At 34.6% G+C, this 20,383-nt stretch overlaps 2 protein-coding genes across 6 annotated transcripts; one reads left to right on the forward strand and one right to left on the reverse strand.

The window, feature by feature from the left end:
- The first annotated feature begins 744 nt into the window (after positions 1-744).
- Positions 745-3,785, forward strand: LOC116164734 (coiled-coil domain-containing protein 174). The gene is made up of 6 exons (XM_031478950.1): positions 745-880; positions 935-1,119; positions 1,167-1,400; positions 2,505-2,809; positions 2,858-3,076; positions 3,122-3,785. Exons 1-6 carry the CDS (start codon positions 851-853, stop codon positions 3,751-3,753), a joined length of 1,605 nt encoding a protein of 534 aa, XP_031334810.1. The 5' UTR covers positions 745-850; the 3' UTR covers positions 3,754-3,785.
- Positions 3,786-6,487: 2,702 nt separating this feature from the next.
- Positions 6,488-16,939, reverse strand: LOC116164707 (ethanolamine kinase). Of its 5 annotated transcripts, XM_031478914.1 has the most exons (8): positions 16,383-16,643; positions 16,211-16,317; positions 15,990-16,132; positions 7,602-7,732; positions 7,280-7,552; positions 7,009-7,235; positions 6,732-6,954; positions 6,488-6,682 (listed from the first exon to the last, which is right to left on the reverse strand). In XM_031478914.1, the coding sequence occupies exons 3-8, from the start codon at positions 16,113-16,115 to the stop codon at positions 6,610-6,612; spliced, it is 1,053 nt and encodes a 350-aa protein (XP_031334774.1). In that variant the 5' UTR covers positions 16,116-16,132; positions 16,211-16,317; positions 16,383-16,643; the 3' UTR covers positions 6,488-6,609. The 5 variants fall into 5 exon arrangements, with proteins under 5 accessions (XP_031334774.1, XP_031334773.1, XP_031334770.1 ...); XM_031478913.1 differs by lacking the exons at positions 16,211-16,317; positions 16,383-16,643 and adding an exon at positions 16,790-16,939; XM_031478910.1 differs by lacking the exons at positions 16,211-16,317; positions 16,383-16,643 and adding an exon at positions 16,725-16,788.
- Positions 16,940-20,383: the final 3,444 nt, after the last annotated feature.

A 20,383-nucleotide genomic window follows, 5' to 3' on the forward strand; every position in this document is an offset into this window, starting at 1 on the left:
ATATGATACAAATTTACTACCCTTCAAAATGCCCACAAAGCTGCTGCAACCTATTTGCAGTGTTATGCAGATCAGCAACAACCTAGTTTGAGGTATTTTTCTTTGCTGTATAAAAACTTGGACGAATATGGTCTTTTAAAAGATGCAGACAGCAATATGATAGGTACAATGAATAGCATGAAATTTTACACGATTACAAATACTAAAATATATTTCTGCGAAATAAATTGTTCTGACAACTGAGGGCGCAGTTGCTAGGGTAGGCTCAGGTGCGACGAAGACCCCCCCTACGTTGCCCTCGATTCCGCAGTGCGCTGGCACCCAATCCAAGCTTCTCCACTATGGCTCACTTAATTTATGTGTATATAGGCTTATGAGTCAAGAGTGTACTTAATTGCTTGAACTTTTCACTTAAGATGAATGCATAAATTATATTGGATAATTAAAACTCATTACCCAATCAAACTTTTAAATTCTCTCAGTTTATCTGAATTTTAGTTACATCATTAACAAAATTAGCTCATAACCATTACAATGAAAGATGAACTTATTGCAAATGGAGTGTTAATCGCGGGTCTGACCCTGAGGGAGCAGGGAGGGGCACATAATATTTGTTTAGGTTCAAATTAAGCGAGCAATTGAATGCGCACATTTTCTGCGATTGAACGTACCCAATCTGTCAGAACATTAGAACTATTAGTAGTAGTTCTGATGTAAAGGAAATTATTTATTTTTGATTTGGGTTGTTGTGTTGTATTTATGAGTAAGATTTATTGTATGGAGAATCTTATAAATAATTAGTATATTGCAATATCCTTTTTAAAACGTATTTAGCAATTGTATATCAACAATGAGTACATACGAAATAAGTAAATCATCGGTAAGTTTATCATTTTGTGATTTGGAATGTAGGTTACAATTTTGTCCCTTTTAGTTGCTGAGTTTAAAAGCTGAAATATTACGAAAACAAGAAGAATTGAATAAAACAAAACTTGAAAATCAGACAAAAACAGCACCCACTAAAAAATTAACACTGTTAGAAGTGAAAAACAAAGGTGTAGAACAACGTACTGTTAACGATATCAGCGAGGAAGATGAAAATTTGCTTAAAAAATCAAGGTAGAATTATGTTAACGAATACAAGGTTTACATAGTTTAACTTTTAGGAGTATTCTGGAAGCCAAAGCGAAGTTATACGAAAAACTCATGAGACGAACAAATTTTACAGATGAAGAACTTGAACACAATCAAAGGTATTTGGTACGATTCCATAAAAAGTCACGAATACCTGACTTACCTCCGGATTTAGATGATGAATTGGATGATAAATATCCAGATTCTGATGAAGAACGTCATTTTTCAGATGAATATGAACCTCCAAAAAATCCAGAAGAGGACTGGTAGGTAGTAAACATGACCATGCTTTTTATTTGTTATTTGTGAAATACCCATATTTTTGAACAAATTTCCATTATTTTATTTGTTTCGAAAAACTGTTCCTTTCCCATTTCTAGATTTTACCTACTTGTTTATATGTACAGGGTGTGTCAACGATTTCGCGGAGTAACTTAATGCCTTGAAGATAAGATTTTTCGGTGGAGTGCTTTTGTATTATGATATGGTTGAATATTCTCCACATTTTAAAAATATTTGGAATTATACATGGTGCGCCCACAAAGTAGAGCGCCAAAATGGTACATTTTTTAAAATACAATCCCCTGTATTTAAATGCATTTTTGAGTTCTACGTGTAATTGTACGTCTTTTTTATTATATGGTTAATATCCGAAAAGCTAGTAGTTTTAAAGATATTTGATTTTTAAGAAAAATTGGGCATTAGCAAGCGTCTATATTGTCAAAATTATTACTTAAATTTTGATTCCAGGTTTTATATCTTTTATCCTGGGTTAAGTAAAAGTCAAATAAATACATCTACTATGAAAGATTAAAAATATACCAGGGTGTTTTTTTGGTAGATCCAAAGTTGCAGAACTTCATATTAAAAAATCTCACTTTTTTAAATGGAACACCTTGTATATTTTTCTGTCATCATTTAGGTCCTCCAAAAACCTTCAACTTTTGATAATGTCTTATACTTATCTCTGATAGTTTTCGAAATATCTTGGTTTTCCTGGTTTTTATATTCTAATCTTAAATAAGTTATATGTAATTTACATAAAAGTGAGGTGGCCATGCAAAAAAAGGCAAATTTTTTCTGGAATATCTTCAGAAGTAACCGGAATTTTCCGGTTTTCTTTACAGCATCATAATAATTGTTTCATTGTGCAACTTTTCCCTAATTTGACTGTATCTACTATGGCTTCCTTATCTTGGACGCAATATATATAACAAACAAGCTACTCTACTCTCAATTCTTAATGATTTATTATGATAATCTACTCGAAGAACGCATCCACATACTGTATTTTTTGTAAGAGTGAACAACTTCTTAACGCTAATGATCCCCCTTTGTCAATATAAAAATGTTTAATTTCAACATTTTAGGGTAGAATACACAGATTGCTTGGGCAGAACCAGAAAATGCATGAAAAAGGATTTGGCATTTGTGAAGTCAAAAGATGCAGAGCTATTAGCCGCCGTCAATAAAGACGAAAATAAAGTTGAGCAGCTCAGTAAAGCCGGTGGCTCTGTAGTGGAGATACACGAATCTGGCGAACCGAAGCTCTCGAATGCGAATGAGTTATTATCGAGTGATATGAGAAGGGAGTTGTTGCGGCAACAGTGGGAAAAAGCAGAGGACCAATTGAGAAAAAAAGACGATATACATTATCAAGATATTTTATTCAATGGTAAGAATTGTTTGGGACTGACTGAAATTGTCTAAACTTACTTGTTAGAGGCAAGAACTCATGGTGTTGGTTACTATGGATTTTCAAAGGACGAGGAAGAAAGAGCCAAACAGCAGGAAGCATTAAAAAATTTGAGGCAAGAAACTGAACAAGAACAAAAGAAGGCGCAAGACTTACGAGAGTTAAGAGAAACACAATTGAAGGCCCGTGCCAAGGCTGCTAGAAATCGTAAACGAGCTAGGATGGGATTACCACCAGAAGAAGATGGTAAGTTCACAATAACGTTTGCACATGGTACAAAGGTTGTTACAGAACCGGAAGTTGTGCAACCGGAAGAACCCCCTAAAAGTGAAGTATCAGAGAAACCCGTAGAGAATGAGAACAAGGATCAAGAAAAAGAAGCTGCCCGGAAAAATCATGTGCGTCCATGGGATATAGGGAAGAAAGGTGTTAAAGAACATTACGAATATACACAGGAGGAATGGGTCGATAAGAAGCGGAGGGAAAGACCTAAAGATTTTGCACCTCCATCTTCGTATAAGAACAGTTTTAGACGAGATCCAGAAATTAGAGAAAATGTGGAACCGGACAAGAAATTATATTTCTCGACAAAGAAAAATCGATCAACGTATAAAGAAGAGAAGCAACCTCCAATGCGTCCTAAACCAATTGTGAATGAATGTGATGAAAGTCCAGAATCTGATAGTCAACTTTGTGAGAAAGAAGAGAGGAGATCCAACGAGGATACTAGAGGTAAACGGGCAGAATTTGCACCGCCCCCTACGTACGATTACTACGGTCCAAGTGATGCCAAGAAATCTAAACCTAGCTATAGCAAAGGAAATTTAGTAGAGTCGATATCTGCAGGGTTGCAATTTTTAAGGGAACAAGCTGAGAAGAAAGGTAATTCTAATAAACATGATGAAGATATGTTTTTAATTTAATTATTCTATAAAATATATTATTATTATTATGATTATGCTTTTTAGACTCCTTATGTACTCCTTTAAAGGAAATATAAATGTGAATTCAGTCAATCATTGGACAACTGTATAACTGATAAAATTTTTCAGTAGATTGACTTAACTTCATTAACCAATAACAACCGCACTCATTTTGTTAAGTAACTAAATTAAAAGTTACTTTATGTATGTATGTACAGGGTGATCCAAATTCGTGACTCACCATTGAGATCTCCGTAACGGTGAGAGATACAGTGTAGGTTAAAGGCGGCTGTTGTCCCTTTTAGTGACTAAAAAACGCATTTGATATTTTTGAAAAATCTGAAAATAACTGAAATATGGAAAAATTGAAAATGTCAAATTTCATTTTCCCTAGCTTAAACGGTCGGAAATGGACGGTTACCGTTAGCACCGTCTATAGGTACTTTCTTTCAGAGAATCATAATTTCAAACAGTTCCAAGATTCGGCTACTAGTTCAAAAGTTACAGCCCTTTGAATTTTCTTTTGAAATTGGTTTCTAGTCCATAACTTTTGATTGAGAAGTCTGATGGAAAAAGTACGAATTGTTTTGGATTCTACGCACCAAAATTAATAAGAAAAAGTGTTTTCCCGAGAAATTTTGGTGTAGTCGATTTTTGGTAAAAAAGGAAGGTTAAGTATTCAAATACTTTGCGAAGTATTCGAATACTGCATATTTGTGAAAGTATTTGAGTTACAAATACAAATACTGCTTCCATAAAAGTATTTAATTACAAAGTATTTGAATTATACTTTAAAGGATTTGAATACTAAGAAGTATTTACAAAATCGAATACTGCCCAGCTCTGTTCATAGGCATAAAATGGCAGAATCGCGCATACGCAGGTGTGTGAGTGGTATCTGTGCTAGTCACAGCAAATTTGTTGTACCTACTACAGTAGTTATAGCGAGAGCAATTTGAAAGAAAGAATTTTTTATATTTTGGATCATGATATCTTGAATATAAAAATACAAAATTCATTCATAAAGCAACTTAAGAAAGTGTCGGGTAATTATTAAGTAGGTGATGAATCTTTCCAGGCGATTCTTTAGTAACTCAAATGAAAACTACATGTTGGCGCAACAAATATCGAGTTCGAGAAAAAAAAATTCGAAAGCGGCATTTGGTGTGTTGCCACAGAAGTGACTCCTTACTTTCTCTCTCACATTCCGTCATCCCGTCTTTTTGCCGCGATGCATTACAGAGATAATCGATGGATTGGAGTATTACAAGTAGGTAAATATTGTTGTGTACACTATGTCATGCGCTTGTTTTGTTTCGTTTCCACATTTGCATTAACGATGAGACCACCCTCTATTTTGACGTTAAACGTGGTTGTAAATTGGGATTGAACGCAATGCGCCGATCATGTCATTAATAATTGCATTGTTTGTTTTGTTTATTCAATCGTAACGTATTTACGTGTTATACGAACATCTGGAAATGATTAGCATAGTATTTCTTAAAGTTTATCTCATGCTTTCTCCGGACGTAGATAAGAAGTTTTCTTATCGCGGCGTACACTAATTAAGAGTTGTTAAATAGGAGACGCGGGTCAAGCGCTTTTTGTTTGGTGGGCGTTTTTTTTACTCTATGCCTGTAGCGAAGCGTTTTGTAAGATAGGCAGCATTTGCCATATTTGGGCCTATTTTGCAAGACAGTCCATCTTGCCGCAGTTATAAAGTTTTGTGGAAGGAAGTGGTTAAAGAAATTTAAGTCGTTGTGTTAAAGGTCGAGATCACGGAAGTGTGTTTTCCGTTTACAAAAAAGTTTAGTCGTACTTGTGCTGTTGGCCGGTTATCAAGCGTTTTCAAGTTATCAGTTAAAGGGGGTTTTGTGTACCATCCAAGGGTCAATTTTACATCAGTAATTATAACGTGGTCTGTGAAGTGAAGTGCAGTTCCGAAGTATCATCTTTTGTGCATCTCTTAGTTTGAAAATCGCAATTGATCGTAGATTTTGAATTATTAACAATTTAAAGTAATTAAGATTTGATTTAATTAATTGTCCATTGATCACCTGTGCCTGTGTTTATTTTAACCTGATTGTTTTGTCAAATAAATTTGTTTCATCTGTAAATGGTTGGTTTTGCGGTTAATCGAGCCCAAATTATGTCCCAATGTTAATGTTAGTACCCGAGCTTAATTCAGCTAGGACAGGTGTTTTGTGGGTGGCTTATTAGAATTTTTTATTTGGCGCCCAACGTGGGCCACATAGCATTATAAAGCGCCAGGTTCGAACCCGCACAATTTGTACATGACCATATCATTTGGCTGTGTCTCCCTACCCACCGTTAATACCTATACAACACAGGTGTCTTTGTGTTGTGTTGGACAGCGCTGTTTGAAGCGCCTTCGTTAACCTAACAGTTCGAATGGTTTGATTCTGGGATTACCGTTAATTGTTGACGACACCACTGGAGGTATTCATTGCGCCATTACTCACCGTATTTGACGAATTCGCTCACGCCGCCGCCTAACCGTCTTGTCATTTTGATACACTACCTACCGTTCTTAAATTATGACTCACAGATTACCTTCGTTCACACGATGTTTTATCGGGTTCACCTCTAGCTGTACAACTTTATACAAATCCCATCCAAAATTAGATTAAGAACATTTATAATTAATTATGTTTATTGTTAAGTACATTATAGTTTTTAAGAGTGATGTACCTACATACAAAAAATATGATGCTTTAGAAAGTTTTCTCTTGTAATTTTTCATAATTTACCAATCATTTTCGGATAATATAGCTTTCGTATTGCAATGTAAAAAATGGAATCAGATCTATTTCAATGAATGTGATAAACCGTTCATTAACTGAGATAATTTAAAGCCAAAAAGGCCTCCTTTTTTGCCGCGTACTCATTCAGTCTGATCGCCGCATATCTAAAAACATGCCCAATGTACAAAGTAACAAATTCAGTGAAAAACTTACCCCATAAAATCAAAATCTATAGTCGAATATTCGGCTTGTAAGAGAGCCCAAACACCCCAAAACATGTGCGACGCCAGTGCGAATTTGTTCGCCTGTACATACAATTTGTGAATATCCCTATCAGAAATCTCTTCAGAGTTGTGTAATTCGGATAAGTACGCTCGCAGCCAGTTCCATTGCAACTCCTTATCCGGGTAATTCGAATAATCGATATTTTCGAAACCTGTAAAATGGCTTGTACCAAACCTACGTCTTGTGAAAAAACAAACATACCTACCGACGAATTCATTAAAATGATTTCCAACGTCAAAGGCTTGGTAATTTACTCCTGAGTATTCAAAATCTATAAATTCGACACTTCCTTTCTCTTGAGAATAAATAATGTTATTAAGTAGCAAGTCGTTGTGGGTGAAAACGAGTGGGCTGTTGAGTTTTATTAATTTCTTTTTGAGCATGTTAATTTCATCTTGCATTTTACAACGTGGCATTATAGTAGCGTTGTACCTACCAAAATTCAGTATAAGACCTATCAAACAATGTAAATTTACCTCTCATGTTTTGCACTGTCCGAAAAGGTCTCTGGTAACATGTTGAAGAAATCTTCTAATTTTTCCCATAGCATAGGTTTTTTTGCAAGATCATTAGGTAATTGTACCTTATGCATGTAAGCTAGATGTGTTGCAATTAGTTTGTAAATTTCAGGTTGCCTAATCGTATTGCAATTTAATGTTCTACCAGGTATATACTCATAAGCTAGACCATTCTCGAAGCTTGCATACAGGCGCGGTGGTAATCCTAAGTTGTTTAATATCAGAATGGTTCTGAAAAAAAAGACAGAGTATACCGAAAGTACAATCGATCAAATTTTACCTCTTTTCCGCATTTCTGTCTATCATTAACTCAGTTTTATTTCCATAAACACGTACAAGTACAGCTTCATGAGGGGGACCGTTTTCTTCGCGACATCGTATTAATTTATTGGTGTAGCCATTTGTTAATACCTAACGAAACAATATGATAAAATTGACATACATTATTGCGGGCATAATATCAATTAAATTGTAAACAAATAAATTGCAATTTAACAGCTCACCAAAATGTATACCTAATAATCAATCACAGAATAGTTAAGTACCTACTTAACCCAGTTATATTTAAAATTATTGACTATTAAGATTTGTTGAAAATAAATAATGATTGATAAAGGTTATTATATTAATAGAAGTTCTTGCATGATACAAAAATGGAAATTGCAAAAACATTATGATTTAATGCAAATAGCTCCCCATGATACGTATTGGATTAGTATTTAAGTCACATTTCTTAAAAAAGTCTAAGGTCATATTCATAATTAAATAAATCCTTTACCCAGTTCCCGTCCCCGTTTGAACAGCTTTCGCCCAGGAAATGTTCAAAATGTGAGCTTGCATATGAATTTATGCAAAACTTAAATAAGAGTACCTATGGTGCCAATGAATCTGTCAGAGAAGTATTATATAGATACCCATATCAAAATGAAATTTTGTAAGTAATACATAAATGCGAGGGGGAAACCACTTCCTTAAAATTTGTACACCAGATTGAAAATGGAAATAATGAGAGGATTGAAGTGTGTAATGAAAGATTGAAATAATAATGAAAGAATGAAATCGTAAGAATTGAATATGAACTATTCGTTTTTGTAAATAATGAAACCGTTAATGAAAAATATTTATAACCGTAATAAGAAAAAATGAGGAAATGAAAAATAAATGAAGAGAATTCATAGAATGAAAAAGAATTAATCTTAGAATTAATAGAATGAAAAGAGAATGAACAGATTGAAAGTAATGAAACTGATAATGATAATATTGAAAGATTGAAAATGGAATGAAACTGGAATGAAAAATTCATGTACACCAAATTGAAAGAGTGGTTTCCCCCTCGCATAAATGGTATCAGAAGGAGAATTTTTAGTATATTTTTCACTTTCTGGTCACATCTGGTTTCACCGGAAATGATTCCGGTTTTGGATTTTGAAATAGAACACCCTACATATTTTTTCATTTGTTTGAGACAATTCTGGATCGGAATGTTTTTACGCTCACTTCATTTTTTTAGTCACTTTTTAATATTGCACCTAGGTGGCCATGAACGGACTTAAACTAACCTCAGACGATGGGAGAAAATTGACAATATGACACTGTTTTACAGTTTTTGTAACTAATATGATAGATAGGAATAACACAAGTTAGCAAACTCACATTTCCCCGTCTAACATTTTTCAAATGGCGATCGTTTTTTGACAAGCACTTTCCAAAAAAAGGATTTTTGGCCGAATTTAACGATACCAATCGACTTCCAACTAGATTAAAAATAAAATACCTCAAAAGCTTCAAAATTCCTTGAAATATCTCGAAAGTTCTACCAAGTGTAAAAATATCACAGTGATTTCCCCTTGGTTTGACATAGAATGTCATTGCAGCTCAGTAGGTAGTCCGGCACTTGACCGTGGGAGAATTCTGGGGTCAGTGAGAATGGGCCACCTCCTAATTTCGGAAGTTGGCCCAGAGTGCAAGATCATATTTTGACAGTTGACCTAGCGTGCCCTCAGATCATATTTCGGCTCGGGGTGCGAGATTATATTTTGGCATTTGACCAGGGGTGTGTGAAGGTATTGCGGTAGTTGGGCCGGGGTCCTTTGGCAGTTGGTCCGGAGTTATTTTTGGTAGTTACATTGAAGGTCTCATATTTTGGGCAGTTGACCTGGCGTGCGAGACTGGATGCAAATAACAATTTTCTACTTTCTAATTGTTTTTTACATAGGCAATAAAACGGTTAAAGACAATTAGATAAGTGTGGAATTCGCACACGAACCAGGGATGTTGATCTGCGCATGCGCCAAGTTCAAAGTTATTCGTCCCCAAGGTTATTGCTAATAGGTTATTGAGTGAGTCAGATCTCTAACCTGAAAACAGGGATCTGGTTCCGCATTCAACATGGCAAAATGGTCAATGACACTTAAACGATCAAAAACCTATAATTAGCTATATCCTTTAGCATGTGGCGAATAGCCTTGAACCAGGAGCATGTGTACATCTCAAGGTCAAAATAGGTATGCTGTAACTGGTGTTACTTCTCACAAACATCCCTGCTTTGAATTCCACGCTTATTACTTAATTTTTATTTATTCCTTTTTAGCGCCCATTTAAAAAAATCAATTAGAAAGTAGAAAATTATTATTTGTATCCAATCTCACGCTCCAGGCTCACTGTCCAAAATATGAGACCAACAAATAACACCGAAATTTGATGACCGTCTGTGCCAGACCTTCAAGGTATAGGCTATATGTATTGCAAAAAATTTCAGGACTTTAGGACCATTCCCCTAAAAGTAGTTCAAAACCGCAGAAGTGGATCCAGACGGACGGACAAACAATAGCACATATTTTTAATTCTTAAAAAATTCGCTAAAAATTCGTGTTAAATCTGATCAAAGAATGAAATGGTGTATCTAATGCATCTGCATCGCTCATCGTGCTATTTAAAATGGTCATGGATATGGTTACGGAGGATGGCCACCCAGCCTAGGGGGACGAAATTAAAGTTGTGGTTAAATTTGTTCTCTGTTGAATACAAAATTGAGGCGTTCGATTTTTTTTAACTTTCAAAGGGTGACAGAATTCAAATGTTAGTTGAGACACCTGTTTGTATTTAAAAACAAGTACAAATTGTGCACAACTCTTGTGCAGATAAAGCGCATTTTTTTAACCGAAATAGCTTTTGTTTTGGCATCACCAATGGATATATTTCTTGCAGACGTCTCAATCGCCCTTTGTGAGTATCTTCTTCTGACAATCCGTTGTTGAGGTATAAGGGAATATACCTGATCACGATAAGAGGTCGAGGAGGAGGGCCATGGTTGGTATCAGGTTGTTCGGAAAGTCATTTCGTTTTTCTTCAACAGAGAACCTAATTGTATTGTTTCACAGCCAACTTTACACTTAAGTCGCATAAACATTAAAATTTTGACAGCTGACATAGTAATGCTTGTACCTATGTTAAAAGTTTTGTTTGATTCTTTGCAATAGTTTTTGTTTGGTGCCCTATCAAAGATGGAAAATCAAAATCAGCATTTTCGACATATTTTACTCTTTTACTATCGAAAAGGTAAAAATGCAGTTCAGGCAAGGCGGAAATTGTGCGATGTGTATGGAGAAGATGTACTGACTGAACGACAATGCCAAAATTGGTTTGCAAAATTTCGTTCCGGCAATTTCGATCTTGAAGATGCACCACGTTCTGGAAGACCCGTTGAAGCCGATGGAGACGAAATAAAGGCATTGGTAGATGCAAACCGTCAAATAACAACTCGTGAGATTGCTGAGAGGTTACATTTATCGAATTCGACCGTTCATCATCACGTGAAACGTCTTGGTTTTATTTCAAAACTTAATATATGGGTTCCACATGTTCTTACAGAGCGAACGACTGTGATTTGCTTCTCAAACGTCAAGAAAATGATCCATTTTTGAAGCGTATCATTACTGGCGACGAGAAATGGGTTGTTTACAAAAATGTTAAGCGGAAGAGATCATGGAGTAAAAAAGGTGAACCAGCTCAAACCACTGCGAAGGCCGATATTCACCAAAAAAAGGTTATGCTATCTGTTTGGTGGGATTTCAAAGGGATAGTTTTTTTTTAGCTTCTACCGGACAATACCACGATTAATTCTGAAGTGTACTGTGGTCAACTAGACAAATTGAACGATTCACTTAAACAGAAAAGGCCAGAATTGGTCAATAGAAAACGTGTAGTGTTCCACCACGATAATGCGAGACCTCACACAAGTTTGGTAACCTGCCAAAAGCTTTTACAGCTTGAATGGGATGTACTACCACACCCACCATATTCTCCAGATTTGGCACCTTCAGACTACTACTTGTTCCGGTCTCTGCAAAATTTTTTGGACGGGAAGACCTTCACCTCAAATGAAGACGTCAAATTTCACTTGGACCAGTATTTTGCCAGCAAAGACCAGAAGTTTTATGAGCGTGGAATCAATCTCCTGCCCGAAAGATGGCAAAAGGTATTGGACCAAAATGGAGAATATATAATTTAATAAAATGTTTATACACTTTAAAAAATTCGTCTTTCATTTTCACCACACAAAACGAAATGACTTTCCGAACAACCCCAATAGAAATTAATTCCTTTCGTTGAGACCTTTCATTACAGTACCACCCCCTCCATCCCGTACTTTGATAAGAAGACAGAAAGAAGAGCAGTAGTTGGTAGAAAACGTTCCTTTTGTTGAGACCTTTAATAGAACACAATAAGAGATAAAATTATTTTGTAACCCCCCCCCCCCCCAAGCCCCCGTACTGCAAAAAATTCCAGGACTCTAGGACCATTTCCCTAGAAGTAGTTCAAAACGGCAACGGCAAACAATAGCAGATTTTTTTTTAATTCGTAAAAAAATGCGCTAAAAATGGTACCTTCCCTTAAATAGTGTACGAAATCCGTTTTATTTATTATATTGATTTCAAGGCGAAGAGGGCTTACTCATAAACTTTACATTATGCAAAAGAGAATAAAGAGACCAGTTTTGGATTAGTCAGGGTCATCTGTTATCAGGGGAAAATTTCATCACTTGCAATAAAGAGCAGTTTTACCTTACATTAGTGGCGATTGTCGTACAGAAGTTGCTGATATTCGAACCGTAACGGTTGTGACTTGTGGCCTTACGTATCGCAGAACAATTTGGGGTGAGTTCTTTTGATGTAATTAGTGAAACGATATTTATAGTTTTTAATTTGAGGATTACGAATTTTGGATTTTCCAAATATAAATCACGGAAATTTTTTCGTATTCGCGCTGCAAATTTTTGTGTATAGTTTTGATAGGCATCATGTCATGTTTTTTAGGGCGCCGAGCATACATTTTCCAATGATTTGTCCATACCTACCTATACACAAGAACATTTTTTTGCCAAACATCATATTTGTGTTAAGGGAAACTTTGAAAAAAACATATTCAAAAACCGTTTGGGTTAGTCTATGGTTATTCTTATTTCCTATAGCAAATTTTGCAGTGATTTAAAAAATGAATAATAAAATTACAGTATCCAATCCATTTAAAATAACGAAGTGACTCAATTACCGGTATACCTATATCTAACCATATATCATCAATGATGATTCATCATCATATAAAATTTGAAATATTTTAGTTGAAACGGACACATGGAATAACAAATTGCACGAAATTTATTCGCATTAAGTTTTCCAGATAACACTCTACCCAGCTCACTGTTGGACACTCAGTATCTAATGCGATTTAAATAGGCAAGTGGGTTTTGCCAAAAAGAAAGTTTCTTTTCATAAAGTAGCATTTGTTTTTGAAGATGACTTCTTATCGCTCGGTGTGCACGGTGTTTTAGGCGGGAGTAAAAAAATATTCTGTACTCGTTATTTTTTTGTTATTTGCGACATTTTCAATTAACTACATTCGAAATTAGATCAATCACTAGTAGGCGGGGGACACTTTGTAACCCGAGGGCTCAATCTTCAAATGAGTATAATTTTTGTTTGAAAAGTGATTTTAAAAAATCTGTTCGACAATTTTGTTCCTTAACTCATCAAGTATGTACCTACACAACAAATTTGGTGGAATTCTCTCCATTTCCGTTATCCGGCCAAGAATTGCAGTGGAACTTTTTTTTTTCGAATTTTCAAAAACTAATTCCAAATTCGGCATTTTCATGTTCAAAAACCCCCGGATACCAAATTTCGTCGAAATCAGAATTTTTTTTGCACCCCCAAGTAGGGGTGCGCCCTTTCATGGTAGGAATTTTGAAATTTTTTTCAAAATCGGATAGGGCATACCCGAAAACCTATTCAAAGACATACCACCCATCTCTTATGGTTGCTGAGAAAAAAATTTAAAAAAAATCAAATTCCACCAGTTCTTTGATGGTGGCTCGCCCAAACGAAACACGTTGGACCCTCGGTTTATTTGGAAAAAGTGCTTGTCTTGATCCCCTCTATCACCCAATTTTTTTTTACATGCGGTCATGTAACACCCTGTATAAACTATCCACCACGAAATTAATGAATAAATGAAGATTTTGCTCTACCAACTTAATAACCAAAAAGTGAGTAAAACGGAAAACCATAAAATCTAGTGACTGCATCAAGTCAATGTGTTTTATATTTTACCCCATGAAATTATTGAATTAATAAGTATTATGCTCTACAAACCAAAAAAGGAACTATGATAGGACGACTACAAGATCTAGATCTAGTGTAATGTGTTCTGCCGTTCTCCTGACAAAATTGATGAATAATTGAACACTCGTAATAGTGCATTTTATTTTTTGAAAAATGCGATAAAAACGGACGGGCGGACAAAGAGAGGGATATCCTAATTTAATAGGATTTTTTGCTGAAAAATTGACAAATCCGGAAAGAACATTTAAGTTAGTTATTGTGCATCTAGAAAATGCATTTTGCAAAATTAATGAATAAAGGAAGATTTTGCTTTGAATTGGTTTTATCTTCACAGGGGCTTGTAACGACATGACATTTCTACTAGCGAAGTGACAGCGTAAGATGTCAATATCTAAAAAATTGAGTGTCAGGGGACCCAATTATTTACTAAGCTATTTCGGTTTAAAATATGCGCTCGTGCACAATTTATACTTGTTTTTAATCAGCCAGAGTAAATTTATAAATGCTATTTGTTGGCAAAGTTAACTTTGTACATGAAAGATCACCGACAAAAGTAATGAGAATCCGATGCTTAATGCCATTTATGCAACCATACAGTATCTAAACTAGCAACGTTGAATTGTAAGTTTCCCGGCGGGGATTCATGGGGGATGGGCCGCACGGCATTGCGTATTGTCGTGCTTGCTTCGGTATAATTCCAAGAATTAGTAAATCTTTTTTTGAATTTTGCGTATTGGTTTTCCCAATTGTTGCAATACACCTACTACTCCCTTTATATCAAGGCAGGGACGAAGAAACTGCTAAAAGAAGAAACAAGACGCGACGCGTACAGCCCCTAACAATGGAAATTTTAATAAATACCTTGTTAATTACCTGTTCGATAAGTAGTATGTTCGTATTATGATTCTTCCAATAAAGGGAAATGTGATTCGCTGAGGGAATATAAATTACCACTTCATCGGTTACTTGTTCTGAATTGTACGCTATTTATCTCTATTTTTTCGATTTGGAGTAAAAAGAAAAGGATTCACTGACATTAATTACAATTTTTGGACTTTCGGTTTGGCTGAAAACAACCTAAATTTAAAAAAAAATAGAACAAACTGTTTTTTTTTACAATTGAATTATGCAATATAAAAAAAACACACAAGTACTATTCAAATCTTTAACTTTATTTTTTTACTGCGTTTACGTGGGTCTTTTTTGTCAGTGTGTAACAAAACTGGATCACTAAAATAAGAACTTAATATGAATAAGAATATATGTAATGCATAAAATCCAGTTTTACCAACTTTTGTAATTATACTACAAGTCAGTGGCCCGTCCCACACGAATTCCCGCTGGAAAAGTTACACTTCAACGTTGCCAGTTTAGATAGTGTATGGTTGGTTGCCTAAGTGGCAGTAAGCTTCCGATTATCGTTACTTTAGTCTGTGATCGTACATGTAGGGACTAGAAAGTGTTAATGAATCATTTACCTATTATATTAATAAGTATGAAATGAGGACTGATTCTGATAAGGAAGTTTATTTCAAATCTATATGGTATACATGCCTAAATATTTTGTATTTGTAAAGACGGTTTTGGTAATTTTCTGTTACATAAATAGAAAACTTTACGTGGTCCCTGATTTACTTGTTTATTTCAAAAAAAATTTAAATAATTACTTGTACTTTAATTCATGGCCAAATCTTATTTATAATTGCATTAAAAACCTATAGTGTGACGTAAATGAGACCAAGCTTAAGTTGCGTATAAATAGGTATGTGTGTGTTTGTTATTAGGATTATCTCAATAACAAAATGCTAACGAATGACGTCTTCAAAGAGTATCTATAACCGTTACAAAATTAAGCCAAAATATTGTGTTCATTATCAAATTCTGTGAAATATGCAAATGAAAATACAGAATTCACACTTGGGTAGGTATAGCTACTAGAATTTAAATTCAGGCAAGTAAGTACCTACTGGGCTACTGCACAACAAATGTTGGGGAAAAGTTATGTACATTTTGGCATTTATATGCACAAGGACGTCTAACCTACTTACATCAAATTGTACGTTTTCCAAATTCCAAAAAGGCCTTATTTCTTCTATAATTTTTCGCGCGCCTTCTGTCAGCCTATTTTCATCGACCGATAGTTTTAAATGCGGCACGCCGTTTGACCCCTCCATTTCTTCAGTTTCTGTTCCTGAAACAAAGCAACATGCAGGTACTAAATTTAGCCAGTTGCTGGAAGAGTGGGTAAGAAAGAGGGCGTTAAACTTACACCATTCAATATTCAGTGATATTTTAAGCATATGCGTATAGGTGTTTATCAAATACTCCTATCTACTTTATCCGGAAGTACGTTATCTGATTATTTTATTGCGATTACTACAAACATAAAACGATATCCTCAAAAAACCTATATACATACCTACATAAGCTTAATAAATTACCCTTTACGTCCAAAGAGCGATTTAAACGATGCTGCAGGGTCAAAAATTGTTTATGTAAGAACTTTTTACAACACAAATTGGGTACTGTTAACGCGTTTATCAATTTTCCTACTTAAAAAATAAAAAAAAATATTAACTCCGCTTATCGCTATCTTTTAAAGCAAAAAACACGTGTTAAATACTACGTCACTATCAAGCGAATACTAGAAAACGATTTGTTACAAACGCGCAAGTCATTTTATATTGAATGGTGCGGCACGTTGACTAGCACAATGGGCAATTAAAAATTTGACCATGGTTTTTTCAAAAAAATTATCTCCGTTTATAGATTTTCATACTAACCACTAACGTCGTACTGTAAATATAAAAGGGCGCCAACTTCATCTCTCATACCTAATTATACTTACAGCAATATTATTCACAATCCAAGCAGCGCTCACTAAAAAATACTTCAATTCCTCGACGAAATACTTAACGAAGAACTCATCTCAATAAAACTCATATTTTCCACCACAAATATCGTCCTTGAAACATTTCGAACATTGCATTTAAAAGGATGACCGCAAATAGCTACTTCATGTGATAATAAATACAACTTTTTGTTTGTACGTGGAAATGAATCATTTTCCATTCCTTAATTGGATCCAAAGAAGGGAGAAAATTACCTACAAACAATCTTTTTGCGATCAGGAACCGCTTCGGTTTCTTTTACCTAAAATGCTCCAGCGAGTGCTCCAGCTAGGTGGCTATTGCAGTATTGCGATCACCGTTTTTTGGACATGTTAAAATTTCATCAAATGTCGACGTTTTAACTCATTAAAAATAACTTTTAAAGAAAAATTAAGAAACACGTGTATAATCAAGCCTTTAAACACGCGCAACAAGTTTAATGGCACGACGCGCAGCGGAGCAAGTGCTTTAACGACCAATTATACACGTGTTTCTTATAGTAATTTTTTTATTATACCTGCAATATAATTTAAAAATAAGCGAAACAAAATAAATTCATATTGACGTTATGCTCGAACACATGTTTAAAATTAAGTGGACTGTTTATTCGTAATTCTATGATTGCCATGGAAATGTCACATGGTGTTTGCTTATAAAAATCACCGTCTTTGTAAATAAAATGACTTCGGCTGAAAAAGATAATAGGTACACTGGATCCGTTCAATGACTTGTTGCAAAATCAGAAGAAAAGTTGGTAGGTGCAAAATCCAAATCCAGTAAAGCCTATTATAAAGAATGTAAAAAGTTGTTTTCGTGGATGAATAGGAAGCATTTTATGAACAAAAACTAAAATGCATCAATAATGCTAGCATACAGGGTGGTGACTTGCGTAACGCATCATAGGGATTTCAATGTAAAATTCATAACTTGCGATTATTGGCTCCCCAAATTATTTTAGAGCTAAAATGTATTACAGTTTTTTGTAAAAAAAAATTTCTTACGCCAAACCACCGTAGGTATTAGTTTTTTTCATATAAAGACGGAAAATTGGAAAAATAAAACCCGCATCTTTTTCAATAATCTGCGATGCCATGGAATTTTCTAAAACAAAAAGATATCCAGTTATCAATTAGCAGCAGTTCGAAATGGATTTTATGATCGACTTGGTTACTGTATTGCAGTTAATGGCGGCTTTTATTCGAACATTTATTGTAAATTGTTATATTAGGAAACCGTTTTTAGTAATTTGGTCTTTCTTTATGTTGAATTCGCTGTTCTAAATATAATACTTTTTGATAGAACTTGATTTGTTTTATAGCAGACATTTCATGGCATGACGGATATTGACGTAGTTTTTGAAATTATAAAATTCCATGGCATCACAGATTATTGAAAATGATGGGGGGTTTTATTTTTCCAAGTTTCGCCGTCTTTATTATGAAAAAAATGAAAACTATAATACGGTTGATTGACGTAAAAAATTTTTTTCTACGAAAAACCTTAATACATTTTTGCTCTAAAATAATTTGGGGAGCCTGCAATAATCGCATGTTATGAATTTTACTTTGAAATCCCTATTATGCGTTACGCAAGTCATCACCCTGTATAGGTAGCTGTGTGTAAGTTTATTTCTTAGAAAATGTCTTTTATGCGCTCTGTACTTTAGAAAATGGAAACGTTTTTTAACACCTTCTTTAACATAAGAAGGTATATATCTTAAATATGTATACAGCCTGTTTCAGAGTAAGCGCCGTATTTTTTTTAGCCACACTATGGGTACCTTCTATTTTCAAAATATTTGGCAGTAATATATTTCAGGACATTCTCTACAAGTCTGGTGCGATATCAGATTTTCAATGGGAGTATTGTTTAATGGAACGCCATCTTTTTTTATAATTATTCAGAAGATTCTTTTAACCTTTATATATTTATATGCAAAGCTTTTTACGGTAGTATCTCATTTTTCTTAAAAATTCATTTCTTTCCATTCCAAAATAAACTAACATTTCAATCTATTTCAGAATCAAAGAGCTGTAACTTTTGAACTAGTAGCCCAATCTTGGAACTGTGTGAAATTATGGATTCTACAGGCCACGTTCTATAAGAAAAATTTATTTCCGGGACGATCTGAGACAATTTTTTTTTGGGGCAAAAAAAAGGCAGTGTATAACCTTCCTTTTTTCCAAAAATCGACAGCACCAAAATTTCTCGGGAAAACACTTTTTCTTATTAATTTTGGTGCGTAGAATCCAAAACAATTCGTACTTTTTCGATCAGACTTCTCAATCAAAAGTTATAGACTAGAAACCAATTTCGAAAGAAAATTCAAAGGGCTGTAACTTTTGAACTAGTAGCCCAATCTTGGAACTGTTTGAAATTATGGATTCTACAGGCCACGTTCTATAAGAAAAATTTATTTCCGGGGCGATCTGAGACAATTTTTTTTCGGGCAAAAAAAAGGCAGTGTACAACCTTCCTTTTTTCCAAAAATCGACAGCACCAAAATTTCTCGGGAAAACTCTTTTTCTTATTAATTTTGGTGCGTAGAATCCAAAACAATTCGTACTTTTTCGATCAGACTTCTCAATCAAAAGTTATAGTCTAGAATCCAATTTCGAAAGAAAATTTGAATTATACACAACCTCACTTTTAGTATACCGTAGAACCGGGTTACTTTGCCCACATATTTCATTTGAATTCATCATATTTTTTTTTATTAACATTATATTGGTTTATTAATATATACTACACATATACCTAACAAAAGGTGATGTGCATGATACATTTAAGAAACCCTAACGCCTCAATTGCAACTGAAAAAAAAATAAAAAGTAGGTGGGCAAAGTTAAACACACTTTGGGTTTCTTTGCCCACTTCATAAGAATTGTATATTATGGCATAATTAGGCCATGTATGGGTAACTTTGCCCAAGTAAAGTGATTTTAAACTTATTTTAAAGCATAGTTGATTTTAAAAATACACTTTTTCCATCAAAAATACCAATATATTTTGTCAAAACGCTTAAAACTAAACAAAAATTCTTAAGAACTATAAAACAAAATTTAGATTCTAAATATTAAACATAAAATAAAACGTAAAATATCACTCTAAGGTAGGTAGATACATAAAAACAAGGTTCAACATTTTACTTTAAATTAAAACTGGGTTTTATATCACTAAAAATATAAATTCCCCTCCATTTCTCAGTCCCCTGCGTCAAAACTTGTTTTACATCTGAAATGTTAATTATACAGGGTAATTCCTATAGTACCTGCCACCGTTTGGGAGCGTGTAGGTGGTGCGTAGGGGAGTATTTTGATATAGGACACTTGGGGTCGGAAATCTAAAATAAGGGTGCCAGAGCCAAATTTACCTTCTGGAATTTCGCGCCTGTAGGTAGGCAACCCAACCGGCCGGCGGTGCACACGGAGCGATCTCAGGCGGCGATGTGTGGCTGACACTTGATCAGAATTTTGTTTAAACCCACGAAATCCCGTCTGCAACGACGCGTATCAAGTGAATAAACACTATGGCAATAGTATAATAATAGT

The sequence above is a fragment of the Photinus pyralis genome, unplaced genomic scaffold (genome assembly GCF_008802855.1).
Source record: "Photinus pyralis isolate 1611_PpyrPB1 unplaced genomic scaffold, Ppyr1.3 Ppyr1.4_LG2, whole genome shotgun sequence".
Classification (NCBI taxonomy): Eukaryota; Metazoa; Arthropoda; class Insecta; order Coleoptera; family Lampyridae; genus Photinus; species Photinus pyralis.

Bases quoted from the DNA above. Each gene is read 5' to 3' on its own strand.
- LOC116164734 (XM_031478950.1), top strand. From the start codon at position 851: ATGAGTACATACGAAATAAGTAAATCATCG. The intron at 1,401-2,504 runs GTAGGTAGTAAA...TCAACATTTTAG, and splicing joins AAAAATCCAGAAGAGGACTG to GGTAGAATACACAGATTGCT. The intron at 3,077-3,121 runs GTAAGTTCACAA...AGGTTGTTACAG, and splicing joins ATTACCACCAGAAGAAGATG to AACCGGAAGTTGTGCAACCG.
- LOC116164707 (XM_031478910.1), bottom strand. From the start codon at position 16,773: ATGAGAGATGAAGTTGGCGCCCTTTTATATTTACAGTACGACGTTAGT. The intron at 7,733-15,989 runs GTAAGTAGGTTA...TTGTTTCGTTAG, and splicing joins TGGAAAACGTACAATTTGAT to GTATTAACAAATGGCTACAC. The intron at 6,955-7,008 runs GTAGGTATGTTT...GCCATTTTACAG, and splicing joins TCATTTTAATGAATTCGTCG to GTTTCGAAAATATCGATTAT.